Raw genomic sequence first — 16,094 nt, 5'->3', positions numbered from 1 at the left:
GGACTACATCAAACTAACAAGCTTCTGTACAGCAAAGGACACCATCAGCAGAACTAAAAGGCATCCTACAGTATGGGACAATATATTTGTAAATGATTCATCGCACATTTTCTCTAAGACTTCTGAGAATAAAACATCAATGAGAGTACAAACATATATATTTCAAGTCACTAAAATCCCATGGCTGCTTTAAAATTAATAAAAAGAAGTAAAGACTGCAAAAGAAAACTTGAGGCCACTTTGCCTCAGTTTATCCCAATACTGCAGGAATATTTCCTGAAGAATTACTGAAGAAAGTATTACGGGCCAGGAACACCTATTGGAAATGTTTAAGACCTATCCAACCTGCTTTAGAAATGGGTATCTTTCACCATTTTTATTTATTAGCCTTTCAGACTTTTTTTAAGTTTAATGCCATTAGTATTGTTTTCTCAGCAAGCCCATTTTCTAAGGATCTTTGATAAAACAACCACAGTTTAATCATATATATACTTTTTAGGAACTTCCTAACCTATCATCAATGGAAAAGTATTATTATAAAATCAAGTAATTCTTTCATGGTCAGAGTCTATACACATAACAATCAGACACAACTATACCTGAGGCTTTAAGGAATAAATTTTAAAATATATAACCACTTATAACAGTCCAGAAAGAAAAAGAAACCCTCCACAATATATAAAAGCCAAATGAAGGCACTATGGTAGAAATGGGCATTTCTATGGTCTTGTATGGTCAGCCATTCTACTTCACAAAAAAAATGTTCCTAATTCACTAAGTGCCTATTTTGTGAGTAATACAATACATTCAAAAAAATGTCATTATCAATTCATCTCTTGCTTCTTGCAAAAAAGACTGTTATTTTCCATAGTGTCATACTGACATTTTGCCTCAAATACACTGGTTAATGAGCACTCCCATTTTTAATAAGCCAATCACTTTCCCCACTTTCCTTCTAAAATTAACTCAAATTTAAGCTTATGACTTAGTGAATAGGAAAATCCCTTTGGAATATATAGAGGGGAGAAGTTATAAATGATCTAAAAAAGGATACGTACCTCAGGCCCTGTGATGTGCATCAGACCAGAAACAGCACAGGCAACAGCGTCATAACCAGCTCGCCGAGACAGTGGGCCTGTCTGACCATACCCTCAAACAAGAGAGACATATTCAGCACCATGCAGCAGAAGCAGTAGTACAATAGTGCATAAAACTTTGTGCCCAGGAATCTTGCAGCACTTTGTTACTATTACATCTAACTATCCCTTGAAAAGGAAACAATAAAAATGAGTTATGGTGTTATACCTCAGATGATGACAAACTGGTAATCTGTGTGCAGATCCCACCTGCATGACTGTTTTGTTTGACATAAATGAAATACTTGTATTTATTTTTTTATTGAATAAATAAATAATATTTATTTTATTAAATATTTCCAACATTTAAAAATTGGGACATAGCACACAAAATGCAAATTTTGGTTTTTCTTGAAAATTCAGAAAATATGTTCAAAACTAGGCCCACATTCTCACATGGCAGCAATCAATTAAGCAATGGTTCTTCCCTTAACAGAGGGTATAAATTCTCCAATTTCCCACAGTCTCCACCATCCTTAGTTTTTTATGCTTCAGCCTGATCCACTCACTTAACTTATCTCCTAGACTTTAATAGGTGTATGGTAGTCTTGCTCTATAAAACAATAACGAAAGTAAAACAAAACAATGTCTCCTTGGGTTATTTTTATATATTTTCTCAAGTATGCAAAAAGTACAGAAACGGTGATTAAAACTTTTAAACATAAAATGATTACATATTCTAACAATGTTATTAAGTTTACATAGAGAAGGTGAGAGTATCACTTTTCTTTTTTTGCCATCAGCAAAAATCAAGAGAACGTAAGAAATATTTTCTCTTGTTCTCCTCAGTCCTTACAAATATTGTTGAATATTAAAAGTTGTATCAGGAACTACCTGAATCTGTCTCCAAATCCCAAGGACTGACCAGAGAGTAGACAGATGAAGAACCTTCCATGCCCATGAGCTATTTGCTGAAATTTCTTGCATAATCTGCTTTAGGAAGATCAAAAGGGGTGCCTCAGGGCCTTTGCTGGCTTCCCCCACCACCTGCAACACTCTCCCTCCATTTTACTACATCTGTGCACATACCAGCACTCCCTGGCCACCCTACAAAGTCTGCATTTAAATGTCTCTTTATCAGACAGACCTTACTTGAAGAACTTTTATAAAAGAGCTCTCTCACTTCTCTCTCTTAATCTCCTTACCCAATTACAATTGTCTTCATAGCACTCATCACAAGATATATAATATAACTGTGTTTATTGATTTATTTTGTCTCCTTCCTACTAAAATGTACATTTCAGAAACTTCCTTTCTTTACAATTCACCACTGTATCCTCATTTCCACAATAGTATTAAATAATATTTATTGAATGAATGAATACTTGTTATATAAAAATAATTATTTAAAAGAACAGTCTATAACAAGTAAATTAATAAAGGAAATACAGAGGCTTTTATAAAATAGTTTTTGACCAAATGGCAACATAGGAGGCTTCTGAATTTTCCTTCTCCCAGACACACCAAATGTACAGTTACACACGGAGCAATTCCTCTGAGAGAATCAAGAACTAGTTGAATGACTCCTATACATTGGGTGACAAGAGAAAATAACCACACCTAAATGGGCAGGAAAGTCTAAGACACAGTCTCTCCACAAACCCCACTCCAGGCATAAAACCATACAGTCAGAAGGGGCTGTATGGCTCTCACCAAGGAGTGAAGGGTTTGGACCATATTTCTACCATCCCAAGTTTTAAGGCACCCACCTGAGGGAGAGGACCCCAAAGCATCTAGCTCTGACAGCCAACAGAGCTTGCATTCACAAGCCCCACAGGATGGTGGCAAACAAAGAAGTTGTTGACACATGCATGAGCACTAACACCAGCTATTCCTCCAGGGCTCAGCAGATGGAGCAGGCAAAAATGTCCACCTCCCAATATTTTCCTTAAAAGACTTTGACTGCCTACTTTCCAAGCTGCTACCTGAGGGTTTACACTCTAATTAACACTCCTCTAATGCTGACTGCAGTCCTACCTGAAACCAAAAATTGCTGGTGGGTTTCTCTCCAGCTCATTCTAACAATAAAACCAGATCACCAGCATCTATCTGGAAGGAGCTTGTACACATGTTTAGTGCCCCAGCTTTTGCAGCTACTGCCTGAGAGATGACCTGAGGAGCTTGCATTCATGAGTCCCAGAGGACAATGGCAGATAAAAAAGTAGTTTTTAAATAGGCTCAGATGCAAACCCCACAGCTATACACCCAGACAGTGCATAAGGAGAAAGCAAAAACTCATATTTTTTAATTCCTCCCCAGAAAGAATTTGACTGCATACTTTCTCAGCTGTTGCCTGAGGTCCAGCTTCTAATCAACCTGTAACTATGTGTGAAGTGTTATCATCACCTTGTGGATATTGACAGGTCTTGTTATACCCTCAGCTACTGGGAGCCACTAAGAACAAAGACAGTGGACATTCACAAAGATTTGAATGGCAACCTATTACTCAGACTGGGCTGATTAATGAGATTTATCTCCTACACAAGACCAGTCTGTCAAGACAGAGAGGTAGCTGTCTGAGCTAATGCACAGAAACCAACACAGAGTCAAGGAAAATGAAGAAATGGGAATATGTTCCAAATGAAAAGACAAATAGACAGAAACTGTTCTTAATGAAATGCAGATAAGTGATAGTTCAAAATACCAGTCATAAAAATGCTCACCATGGTCAGGAGAGAAATGCATAAAACAAGTGAGGATTTCAACAAAGAGATAGAAAATACTAAAAATTACAAAACAGAAATCATAGAGCTGAAAAATACAATAACTGAACTCAAAAATTCAATAGAGGCATTCAACAAGAGACTAAATCACCAAACTAGGAGACAGGGAAGTGGAATACAACCAATCAGAGGAGCAAAAAGGAAAAAGAAAGAAAAGGAGTGAAAATAGCCTAAGGGACTTATGCTACACCATTAAACAAACCAAAATATGCATTGTAGAAGTCCCAGAAGAAGATAGAGAGAAAGGGCAAGAGCTTATTTAAAGAAATAATGGCTGAAAACTTCCCTAACATGGGGGAAAAGAACAACCAGATCCAGGTGGTAAAAAGATACCAAATAAGATGAATCTAAAGAGACTTATGCAAGGCACATTAAAATTAAATTGTCAAAAGTTAAAGACAAAGAAAGAGCCTTAAAAGCAGCAAGAGATAACCAATTTGCTATATACAGGGGAACCCTCATAAGACTATCAGCAGATTTTACAACAACCTTGCAGGCTAGAAGCGAATGACATAAGATACTCAAAGTGCTACAAGAAAAATGCTACCACCGAAGAATACTGTACCCAGCAAAGTTGTCCTTCTGAATTGAAGTAACCATAAAGAGTTTTCCAGACAAACAAAAGCTGAAGTTCATCACTACTAGACTGGCCTTACAAGATATATTAGAGGGAGTTCTTCAGGATGAAACCTAAGGATGGTAATTAATTACATTAAAATATATGGAAGTATAAAACTCACTGGTAAAGGTAAATACATAGTTAAATGCAGAATAATCTAATATTGCAATGGTGGTGGGTCAATAACTTATAATTCTAGTATAAAAGCTAAAAGACAAAAGTATTAGTAATAACTATAACTAACAATTATTAATGGGTACACAATATTTTAAAAAAGTAAATAGTGACATCAAAACCTTTATACATTAGGGAAGAATTTAAAACTAGAAATTTTGTATATATGTACTTTTGGTTGTTATCAGCTTATATAGACTGTTACAACTATAAGATGTTTTATGTAAACTTCATGATAACACAAAGCAAAAACCTATAGTAGATACAAAAAAAAATAAAGAAATCTGCTTAGATTTCTAAGCACAGAAAAATATCAACTCAGAAGGGAAGAAAACAAAAGAAAAAAATCAATTACAAACCAACCAGAAAACAATTAATGGCAATAGTAAGATGTAGAAAAGATGATCCTCTGAACCTGACTAAAGTAAAGCCAATTTGATTAAAGCAGCCATTTTGAAAGACAAACTGCTGGACTGCATTCCAAAGGAAGGGGAAGGGGGACTACTCCCCTGCTTCAGCTTGCAGGCTGGAGACATAAGGACTGCAAGGATATTTACTGAGTCTGTGGAAACTCAGGATAAGAAGCAGCAGCTCCTCTCTTCCCTGCATCCCTGCACATAGTCCCCTTCCCCATTCCTTGGTAAAGCTAACCTAATGGGTAGTGGGTGGCAACCTTAGTAGAGCAGCTGCCCAAATGTCATCCACCACTGCTAAATAACCACTTAATAAAATTCATTTACTTGCCAAGGTGGACTTGTCCAAGTCATTTCTTTGGCCTGTCAGGTCCCTCACAATTTGAGGGGGAAGACATTTCTTTTGCATCCCACTGGGAAATTCACATAACATAAGTCCATACCTACTACTTTAATGTAAATGTACTAATTTCTCCAATCAAAAGACATAGAGTAGCTGAATGGATTAAAAAAAACAAGACCCAACTATATCTTGCCTATGATGCCAGGGTTCTTGTACATGGAGTTGAAGAATGAACTTCACAAACACTCAAGGTAGGAAAGCAAGGCAGAGGCTTTTACTTAGACACAAAGCAAGAGGACAGAGCTCCTGGCTCATGCCAGGAGGGGACAAGACTTTACACTTCAAGGAACTAGAAAAGAAAAGAACAAACAAGCCCCAAGTTAGCAAAAGAAAGTAAATAACAAATATCAGAGCAGAAATATAAATGAAAGAGACCAAAAAGATATCAGAAAAGATCACTGAAACAGGTTTTTTGAAAAGATAAATCAGAGATAATGAGATCACGGGAAGATGGCGGCGTGAGTAATTCAGTGGAAATCTCCTCCCCAAAACATATATATTTATGAAAATACAATAAATACAACTATTCCTAAAAGAGACACCAGTGGATGCAGTACAACAGCCAGGATACATCTACATCTGTGAGAACTCAACATCACATGAAGCGGGTAAGATACAAGCCGTAGCCAGGAAGGACCCAAACGCTCTCCCACCCCAGAACCCAGTGGGAAGAAAGGAGTCGGAATGGGGAGGGAGTGAAAGCCCAGGACTGCTAAACAACAGCTGTAGAAATCCGCATCCGGAGCGCAGACACAAGGTGCATGAGGTGCTGGATATTAGAGAAACGGAAACGCAAAACCTGTGGGCAGGTCCCCACAATCGGCACCCCTGAGACAAAAGAAAAGCGAGTGCTTTTTGCGAGTCTTAAAGAGACAGGGAACCCATAGCTGGACGAAGTCGTCCCGGCACACTTAGCCAGCAGCTGGGAATCCCAGGGAACTTTAGGCGCCCTAAACCCCGGGGCAGCAGTGCAGCTCTGAAGCCCCTCACAGCACTAAGCAGCCTGCCAGTCATCCCTCCAGTTGGCGCAGACCCCGACACACCGGCCCAGTAGTGGGAGAGTGGCAGTGCGCGCCGGGGGTGGCGGCGCCGGAGGGGACCGGGAGTGGATTGTGCAAACCCACCGTGGTGGCAACCGAACAGCCCGGGTGGGCCTGCACACACCAGCGGCAGTGGTGCCAGAGGAGCCTGGGAGAGGTCCGCGCAGGAGAGGCCCATGCGCACCTGCAGCAGTGCCAGAGGGAACAGCCACGCTCCCAGCAGCCGAACAGAATCCCAGCCTGATGCACAGCCACCCAGGCCAGACCCAAAGGCCACTGCTGGCACACAGCTGCCCAGCAGGGGCGCCGCTGTCATGGAGGAGCACACCTGGCATACCTGCCACTCCCCACAGGGCTCCGCGCTGCTCTGATGGAGACCCCACCCACAGCAGCTTAGGGAATTAACCTGGTGGCTGCTCCAGGAGTGCAGGTAACTGATACAGGCAGCGGAGAAAGGCAAGGCATCCAGCAAGCAGGAAAGGACTCTCTTCTCCCAGCTGACACACCCGCAACCTGCTTATAGCCACCGCTATCACCATAAAAAGGCAAAAAAATTTAGTCCAGTCCAAGACAGTTCAGACAACACCTGAGAGAGGATCTGAAGAGACAGACCTAACCAGTCTCCCTGAAAAATAATTCAAAATAAAAATCATAAACATGCTGACAGAGCTGCAGAGAAGTATACAGGAGCTAAGGGATGACGTCCGGAGGGAGATTACAGAAGTGAAACAATCTCTGGAAAGATTTATAAGCAGAATGGATAACATGCAAGAGGCCATTGATGGAATAGAAATCAGAGAACAGGAACACATAGAAGCTGATGCAGAGAGAGATAAAAGGATGTCCAGGAATGAAAGAATATTAAGAGAACTGTGTGACCAATCCAAAAGGAACAATATCCGCATTATGGGGGTACCAAAAGAAGAAGGGAGAGAAAAAGGGATAGAAAGTGTCTTTGAAGAAATAATTGCTGAGAACTTCCCCAAAGTTGCTCAGACTACGGAAGCACACAGAACTCCCAAGAGAAGGGTCCCAAAGAGGACAACACCAAGACACACAATAATTAAAATGGCAAAGATCAAGGACAAGGACAGAGTATTAAAGGCAGCCAGAGAGAGAAAAAAGGTCACCTACAAAGGAAAACCCATCAGGCTATCATCAGACCTCTCAACAGGAACCTTACAGGCCAGACAAGAAAAGATAAATCAAGTAGACAAACCTTAGCTAGAATAACTAAGAAAAAAGAAAGAGGAACTCAAAATCAGTAATGTGAGAGAACTTATAACTGATATCACAAAAATACAAAGGATCATAAGAGTATTATGAGCAATCATATGCCAACAAACTGGACAACCCAGAAGAAATGGATAGATTCCTATAAAAATACAACCTACCAAGACTAAATTATGAACAAATAGAAAATCTGACCAGAACAATTACTAGTAAGATATATATATAACATATATATATATATATATATTATATATATCAGTAATCTAAAACTTCCCAAAAAACAAAAGTTCCAGATCAAATGACTTCACTGGTAAATTCTACCAAACATTTAAAGAATGCGTAATACTAATCTTTCTCAATTACTTCCAAAAAATAGAAAAGGAGAGAATGCTTCCAAACTCATTTTATAAGGTCAGCATCATCCTGACACCAAACGAGACAAGGACACTACAAGACAAAATTACAGGCCAACATTTCTGATAAACATAGATGCAAAAATCCTTAACAAAATATTAGCAGACCAAGTTCAAAAGAACATTTAAGGATCTTACAGCATGATAAAGAAAGATTCATTCCAGGGATGCAAGGATGGTTCAATATCCACAAATCAATCAATGTGATACATCAATTAGTAAAATGAAGGATAGAAATCATATAACCATCTCAATAGATACAGAAAAAGCATATGACAAAATTCAACATTCATTTATGATAAAAACTCTCAAAAAATTGGGTACAGAAGAATGTACATAATAAAGGTCATATGTGACAAACCCAGAGATAACATCATACTCAAGGGTAAAAGCTTAAAGTTTTTCCTCTCAGATCAGGAAAAGACAATAGTGCCCATTCTCACCACTTTTATTCCACATAGTATCGGAAGTCCTAGTCAGAGCAATTAGGCAAGAAATAGAAATAAACTGTATCCAAATCAGAAAGGAAGAAATAAAACTGTCTGCTTGTGGATAACATGATCTTATATATAGTAAACCCTGAAGACTCCATCAAAAAACTGTTAGAATAGACAAATTCAGTAAAACTTCATGATACAAAATCAATATACAAAAGTCTGTTGCATTTCTATACACTAACCAACTATGAATTATTTCTGAAAAAGAAGTTAATAAAGCAATCTTATTTACAGTAGTATCAAAAACAATAAAATACTTAGGAATATATTATCCTAATGGATGGATATCCTAAGAAATGGATGAGTTCCTAGAAAAATAAAACCTACCAAGGCTGAATTATGAATAGAAAATCTGAACAGACCAATTAGTAGTAAGTAACCTGTACATTGGAAATTGTAAGACACTGGTGAATGAAATTAAAGAAGACACATAAAAAGTATCTTGTGCTCTTGGATTGACAGAATTTACATTGTTAAAATGTCACACTATCCAGAACCAACAAAAGATTCAATGCAGTTCCTATCCAAATCTCAATGACTCTTTTTACAGACTTAGAAAAACAATCCTAAAATTCATATGAAACCACATAAGACCCCAAATAACAAAAGCTATTTTGAGCAAGAAGAACAAAGGTGGAGCCATCATACTTCTTGATTTTAAAATAAATTGCAAAGCTACAGTATGTAGAACTTGCATAAAAACAGACAAATACACCAACAGAGCAGAGTAGAAAGCCCAGAAATAAAGCCACGTGTACATGGTCAATTAAACTTTTACAAGAGTGTTAAAAAAACACAATAAGAATGGAGACTCTCCTCAATAAATAGTGCTGGGAAAACCAGATATCCACATGCAAAAGAATGAAATGAATCCTACCTTACACAATATACAAAAAGTAACTCAAAATGGCTTAAAGATTTAAATTTGACACCAGACAGCACAAAACTCATAACTCCTAGAAGAAAACAAAGAAAAACTTCTCCACAGTGGCCTTGACAATGATTTTTTTGGAAATGATATCAAAAGCATAGGCAACAAAAGTAAAAATAGACAAAAGGGATTATATCAAAGTAAACTGCTACTGCACAGCAAAGGGAACAATCAAAAATGAAAAGGAAACCTTTGGAATGGGAGAAAGGATTTGCAAGCCACCTATATGATAAGGAGTTTATATCCAAAATATATAAGAAACTCATGCAGCTCAATAGCAAACAATCCAATAAAACAATTTTTTAAAAAGGCAAAGGACCGGAATAGACATTTTTCTAAAGAAGACATATAAATGGCCAGTAGGCAAATGAAAAGGTGCTCAACTTCACTAATCATTAGGGAAATGCAAATCAAAACCACAATGAGATATCACCATACACCTTTTAGGATGGCTATTATAAAAAGGACAAGAGATAACAAATGTCAGCAAGGTTGTGGGAAAAAGGGGAACTTGTGAGCACTGTTGGTGGGAATGTAAACTGGTATAGCTATTATGGAAAACATTATGGAGGTTCCCTAAAAAATTAAAAGTTGAACTACCATATTATCCAGCAATCCACTTTTGGGTATATATCCAAAGGAAACGAAATCAGTATCTCAAAGACATGTCTGTTCTCCCATGTTCACTGCAGCATTATTCACATTAGCAAAAATATGGAAATGACCTAAGTGTCCATCAACAGATGAATGGATAAAGAAAATGTGATTATGGAGATAGAGATCTCTCTCAGGTAGATAGATAGACACTTGATTGATAGATAGAGATATATAAAATGGAGTATTATTCAGCCATAAAAAAGGCAAATTCTTCCATGTGCAGCATGGATGAATCTAGAGAGCATTATGCTAAGTGAAACAAGCCAGAGAAAGACACATACTGTACAGTATCATTTATATGTGGAATCTAAAAAAAAAAGCCAATCTCATAAAAACAGAGAGTAGAAAGATGTTTGCCAGATGATGGCAGGATGGCTGGTGAATGGGAGGCAATGGGGAGATGATGGACACTGGTCAAAGAGTACAAACTTTCAGTTATAAGATGAGTAAGATCTAAGGATCTAATGTACAGCATGGCAACTCTAGTTAATAATATGGTATTGTATACTTGGAACTTGCTGAGAATAGATCTTTAGCACTATCACCAAAGGGGAAAAGAAAAAAAAAGAGTTACATGGGTGAAGTGATGGATGGATGTGTTAATTAGCTTGCTGTGGTAATCATTTTACAATGTATATGTGTATCGAATCATCACATTGTACAATTTCACTATACACAATTTTATTTGTCAATTATTCCTCAGTAAGGACAGAGGGCAATAGAAGAACTGTGGTCCCCATATATAATTATCACTTACTATTAAGAAATTAAAATAGTTCAAGATTAAATTTTATGTATCATTACTGATGACAGAAAAGGTATCAAAACATGTTTCTGCTTTATGTTTCATTATCAAAAATCTCACACAAATAAAAGTAGAGAATCATATGATAAAGAAATCAGCCAACTTCAGTAACTCTGTATTCATAGCCAATATTCTTTCTACTATATTTATTTTTCAATTAAAACAACAGTATAAAGAAAAAAGTAAAACCATTAAAATGTATTGATTCAGGTAAAACCCAGTCACACAAAATCCTACACTCAGGCCTGCAGGAACAGAGAAGAAGCTCCACCGTAAGATGTGAACCCTGCATGCTCTGTGAAGCACCTGTTATTTCATCTGGAAGTCAAGAGAAGAGAAGGAATTAAGTTTCAGTCAGTTCTCAGTTGGGAAAATCAGGTGCTCATAATTCTGGCCAGAATATCCCAAATCCCTCAAATAGGACAAACCGAGGCTCCTCGCCATCAACACAACTCAAAGTGGAGTTTTCTAAATAAAGGCCTGCAGGAAGATACACCCCGAAAAACAAACAACTTGCTAAATAAAAATTCACCATAATAGCTGCCTTGAGATACAAATTCTCTTGTTCAGTTTACAAAAAAGGGGAGGCACAAATACCTAATTACTTTAAATTACAACTTCCAAGTATTCCTATTAAAGAGAAATATAAATAGTTACTCTCGTGGAGGCAGTATGGCAGGGAATAAGATGATGAGTTTCAGGATTGAAAAAAATCTGGATTCAAATTAGAGCTCTGCCAACGACTCAATCTTCAACAATTCCTCTAATCTCCCTGAGCCCCAATGTCCTCATCCGTAAAATGGCAATGTCACACTTATCGTACAGATTTCTTATGAGGATTCAACTTCATAAGACAGCATAAGCAACGTGCATTTTACATTGAGAGCTAAATATATTTTGCTGGTAAACATGAATTAATAAACATACTGATAGTACAGTGGCTTACCCTTTCCACAAAGTATTAACAAAAAAGAAAATTGCTTTGAGGTATGTTGAAATTATAAAAATAAATATTCTAAGCTTTGTAATTATGCTGTTTAATAACCCATAAAAATCTAAAGTGTTTAACTTGGCAACTTGTTCGTTTTAGAGAAGCTGACAATATGTATGTAGTTTTTGTAATGTGAGTTAAAAATTATTCCAGCTTTTTACCTTACACTTAACCTTATCTATCTGAATACTAACTGCCACTACTAGAAACAAATACTTATGACAACAAGCAGAAAGTTTTAAAGCAGGAAACTGACATTATCAAAATGGTATTTTTGCAGATTCCTCCATTGGCAAATGTGAAGGTTGAATTATTCATTAATAATTGAATAAAGAGCTGAAGAAATGGTAATGGGGTCCAGATAGTTATCTTAATTTTATTTTTAGCATTACAATTCCAAAAAAACTATGATCAAACTTCAAATTAAGAAGAAAAACATGTCAGTTCTATTAAACATTCAAGTAAGGGGTTAAGGAAAATTAAGGATGCTTTGGAAAATCAGGAAGTAACACCCCACATTCATTCATTCATTCATTCATTCATTCTCTTTCTCACCCTCTCCTCTCCCTCTCTTCCCCACCCCACTCCACGCTACCCCAACACCACCCAGCCCCTTCCTTACTCTCTCACATTCATTTTAAGGAGCAACCTCGCCCTCTTGTGGCTTTTATGAACATTGACTATAAAGCAAAACCTATTTTCAAACTTCAAAGTAAAAATGTGACAGAAGGAAGCTAAAGGGAAAAGATCTCTTATCTTTTAATATTTACCATAAATAGGAGATGATCTGGCCTTCCCGCTCCTGGCTTCACTTATTTTTCTTCTTAATTGTATCTGACTTCAACTTCCTTTTCTCCTTATGAGCTCTTAGAAAGCAGGAGCTCACAGCTAACTCCTATGACACCTCCAGCACTATTCAACATGCGTCTACCAAAGCTTAAACTGTTGGAGGTCAAACGTCCCTCTGACAATCTCGAGAGAAGCTATGGACTCTCCCCAGAAGAAAGCCACTGAACATAACGCTCTTACTCTTAGAACCCCATTCATGCACCCGGAGGTAAGAGTCAGGTTAAGGCCCCTCAGGAGGTAATCACTGCTTTTATCTGTCTGCTCCAGGCCCACAGCACCTCAGTTATCAGCACAACTGTCCTGATGGGGATCAGCTTAAGGACAGCTTTGATGCTTCCAAGCAACTAAAATGGGTTTCTGGCTGGATAATAAAAGGAAAAGAGACAACAAAATAGAGCGTCTCTCATCTACACTATTTCATTAGCCTCCTGTTTCCAGTCTCCCTCTCACAAGCTTGCCTCTTGTGATCACAGCGATCTTTCTCAAACGTACATCAGAATGCATTACCTTCCTGCTTAAAGATTTCTAGGGGGTTTCCAAGTCACCTAGGGTAAATACAAACTCCTTACCCTGGTTTAGAGAGCCCTTCATGACTTGGTCACTACCTGCTCTCTGGCCTAATCTAATCCATTTTCCTACTGTCCTCTACCTGGAGGCCCACTGGCCTTCCTACTGTTCTCTGAATATACCCACAGCTTATTTCCATCCTGGAGACTTTGCACTAGCTGAGAACATTCTTCCCTCCAATCTGTACATGGCTAGCTACTACTGATTATGTGATCTTAAATGTGTCCTCCTCAAAGAGGCCTTCTCTAACCACAAATCTGAAACAGACTCCTAGGAGTTTTGGAGCATTTTACTACATTTTCATTCCCCTTAAAGTAGTTGTCATTATCTGATATTTTCATTTCTTGATGAATATTTGTCTTTCCTCTATAATGTAAGCACCACGAGAGCTATGACCTACATGTCTGTTCTCTGCAATATCTTTAGCACCCAGAATAACGTCTACCAGTATCTTAGTAAATCTGTGCTGAACAAATGAATATGAATAAATAAGCTTGGGAAATAGAAATTACACTTATCTTACTACTTGCTATAAAACAAAGATTAAATTGTACTTCCTCTAGTAAATCCTGAAATAACCTGTTTGGGATATAAGAGAGTGGGAATGTGCAGCACCTAAATTTCCCAGGTTCAACTGCTAAAATTCCTCACAGTCCATATTTGGCCCCCTCTCCTCTAATTCTTAGTGTTCTCTCTAGGGAATCTCATCTGTACTGTGTCCCCAAACAAGGATACTATCTAGAAAACAATGACAATATTTATCAAGGTTTTATGTTTTAAGCACTCTGTCAGATTATTTTTTGTCCACTAGATCATTTAATTCACAAAACAACCCTGTGAGTTAGGTACCATTTTCCCTTTTTATAAGTATAAAAACTGAGACTTTGGGAGGATTGCGGACCTGCAGATTGCTGGATGGCCATGTAATTCTAGTGCTCACCTATTGATGAGAAAATAAAGCTGGGTATAAATCCTTTTACCCCAAGGACATTCCATTGTGATTTCTCCATCTCACAGAATCCATAGTGAACCTGCCTAGGGCTGAAAGTCTCAGGTGAGACAGTGAGACCATGTGGACAATTAACCCCTCCCAGTGCCCACATGCTGGTGTCAAAAAAAAAAAAAAAACTGAGACATAGGATATTAAGTGACCTGTCCAAGGTCACACAGATCGGAAGTAGTAGAACTAGGATTTTAACCCAAGCCTGGGTCCTTAAACATAAAAATGTTTGTGAGCATACAAACATCTCTACCAAGAAGTGCAAGGTGCCACAAGCTGAAGATGCCCTAAACAGAACTGATCACCCCACCTGTCATGCTCACATGCTACCAACCCAGACCGTCCCTCCTACCACATTCAGTGTAACATTATAAACATCACCCACATATTTGCACAATCCAGAAAACTTAAAGTCATCCTGGACTCTTCTTTCACTTCCTGCCCATACCCAATTCATTAATTCCTTACTTGATCTGCCAAATAACTCTCAAATACATCTAAAACCTTGTATCAGTTTATTCTTCATATGGCTACAAAGGCCTTTCAAATATGTAATCAAGTCATTTCTCTTATTAAATTCTTACTAAATTGCCTACAGGATAAACATAATTTCTCAGGATGACATGCTGAGTCCTTTGTGACCTAGACCCTAACCACACCACACATCTTATCTCCTGCCACTCCTCCAAAAACATCTCATACTTAGTAGGACTGTTCTCCAAATATGCAAGGCTCTTTTCATCCTCTGGGCCTCTGTACATGCCATTTTATTTATGATTCCCCACTATCTGTCTGGTAAAGATAATCCTCAAGATAGAGACCAGGTCAATGATAGACTATTATGGACAACAAAAGAGGTTTCAAAGAGGACCAGGACCTATCCTGGTAATCAATTCAAAAACAAAACAGGAGTATGTTTAAAGTTAATACCATAGCTATTAGCTAGATAGCTAATACTACCATCCAGCAGCAACAGAAAAGCCAACAACAGATTATTTACCTGAAAGGAGACCAGAAGGTAATAAAATATTTTACAGTGAATAATGTAAATCCTTCAAAATATATATAAGTATCTGGATTTTGTTTCTCTGCTCATTTTCTGTGCATATAATGTTTCTGAATTTAAATGACAGGTTATGAGCTCATGGTGCATTTTATTTTTAAATGTATTACTTTATCTGTCCACTGAAGAAGCCTAGAACCAAAGACTAACTCAGTGGCAATGAGCATCCCTAGGCTCCAGACTGTGGTCTCTAAACACTATTTCCCACTGAAAGAAACTAAGATTCCTTGGAGAAATGGTTGATTCCTAGACAGGGCAGGAAATATACAAACTGCATTTAGACTAGCTTGTTATACCAGAAATCAAGTAAGCTATCAAAGACTACCAATCATGTCAGAAGCATGCAAAAGCCAACATGAAAAGGCCCCACTGGCCAAAGCTGAGACTATTTTGAGTATGGATAAGGACAATAGCCTCAATGGACTGAAATACATCAAATATGTTAAATTTTCTGAGTTCATAGTGATATTTTTCTAAATCATCTGTAACTTTTGGAGGATAATAGAGAATAAATTTATCAGCATGATTGGTAAATAAGGTAAAGAACATGCATCTATCTTCCCTTTACTGATCAAAGAGT

General features: G+C 37.7%; 1 protein-coding gene across 10 annotated transcripts in view; it reads right to left on the bottom strand.

The window, feature by feature from the left end:
* SUGCT (succinyl-CoA:glutarate-CoA transferase) overlaps positions 1-16,094 on the bottom strand; it is a 777,770-nt gene that overhangs the window by 683,150 nt on the left and 78,526 nt on the right. For all 10 annotated transcript variants that reach the window (XR_012132408.1, XM_073239072.1, XM_073239068.1 and 7 more), the window contains exon 7: positions 1,059-1,150. Coding sequence is in view for 9 of the 10 variants with exons in the window: in XM_073239072.1 (XP_073095173.1) it covers positions 1,059-1,150 (92 nt within the window). In the remaining variant the exon portion in view is untranslated. The remainder of the gene's footprint in view (positions 1-1,058; positions 1,151-16,094) is intronic.

This window comes from Manis javanica, chromosome 6 (assembly GCF_040802235.1).
Source record: "Manis javanica isolate MJ-LG chromosome 6, MJ_LKY, whole genome shotgun sequence".
Classification (NCBI taxonomy): domain Eukaryota; kingdom Metazoa; phylum Chordata; class Mammalia; order Pholidota; family Manidae; genus Manis; species Manis javanica.
Note: the sequence above shows the minus strand (reverse complement) of the source record. Positions and strands in the feature narration are given on the sequence as shown.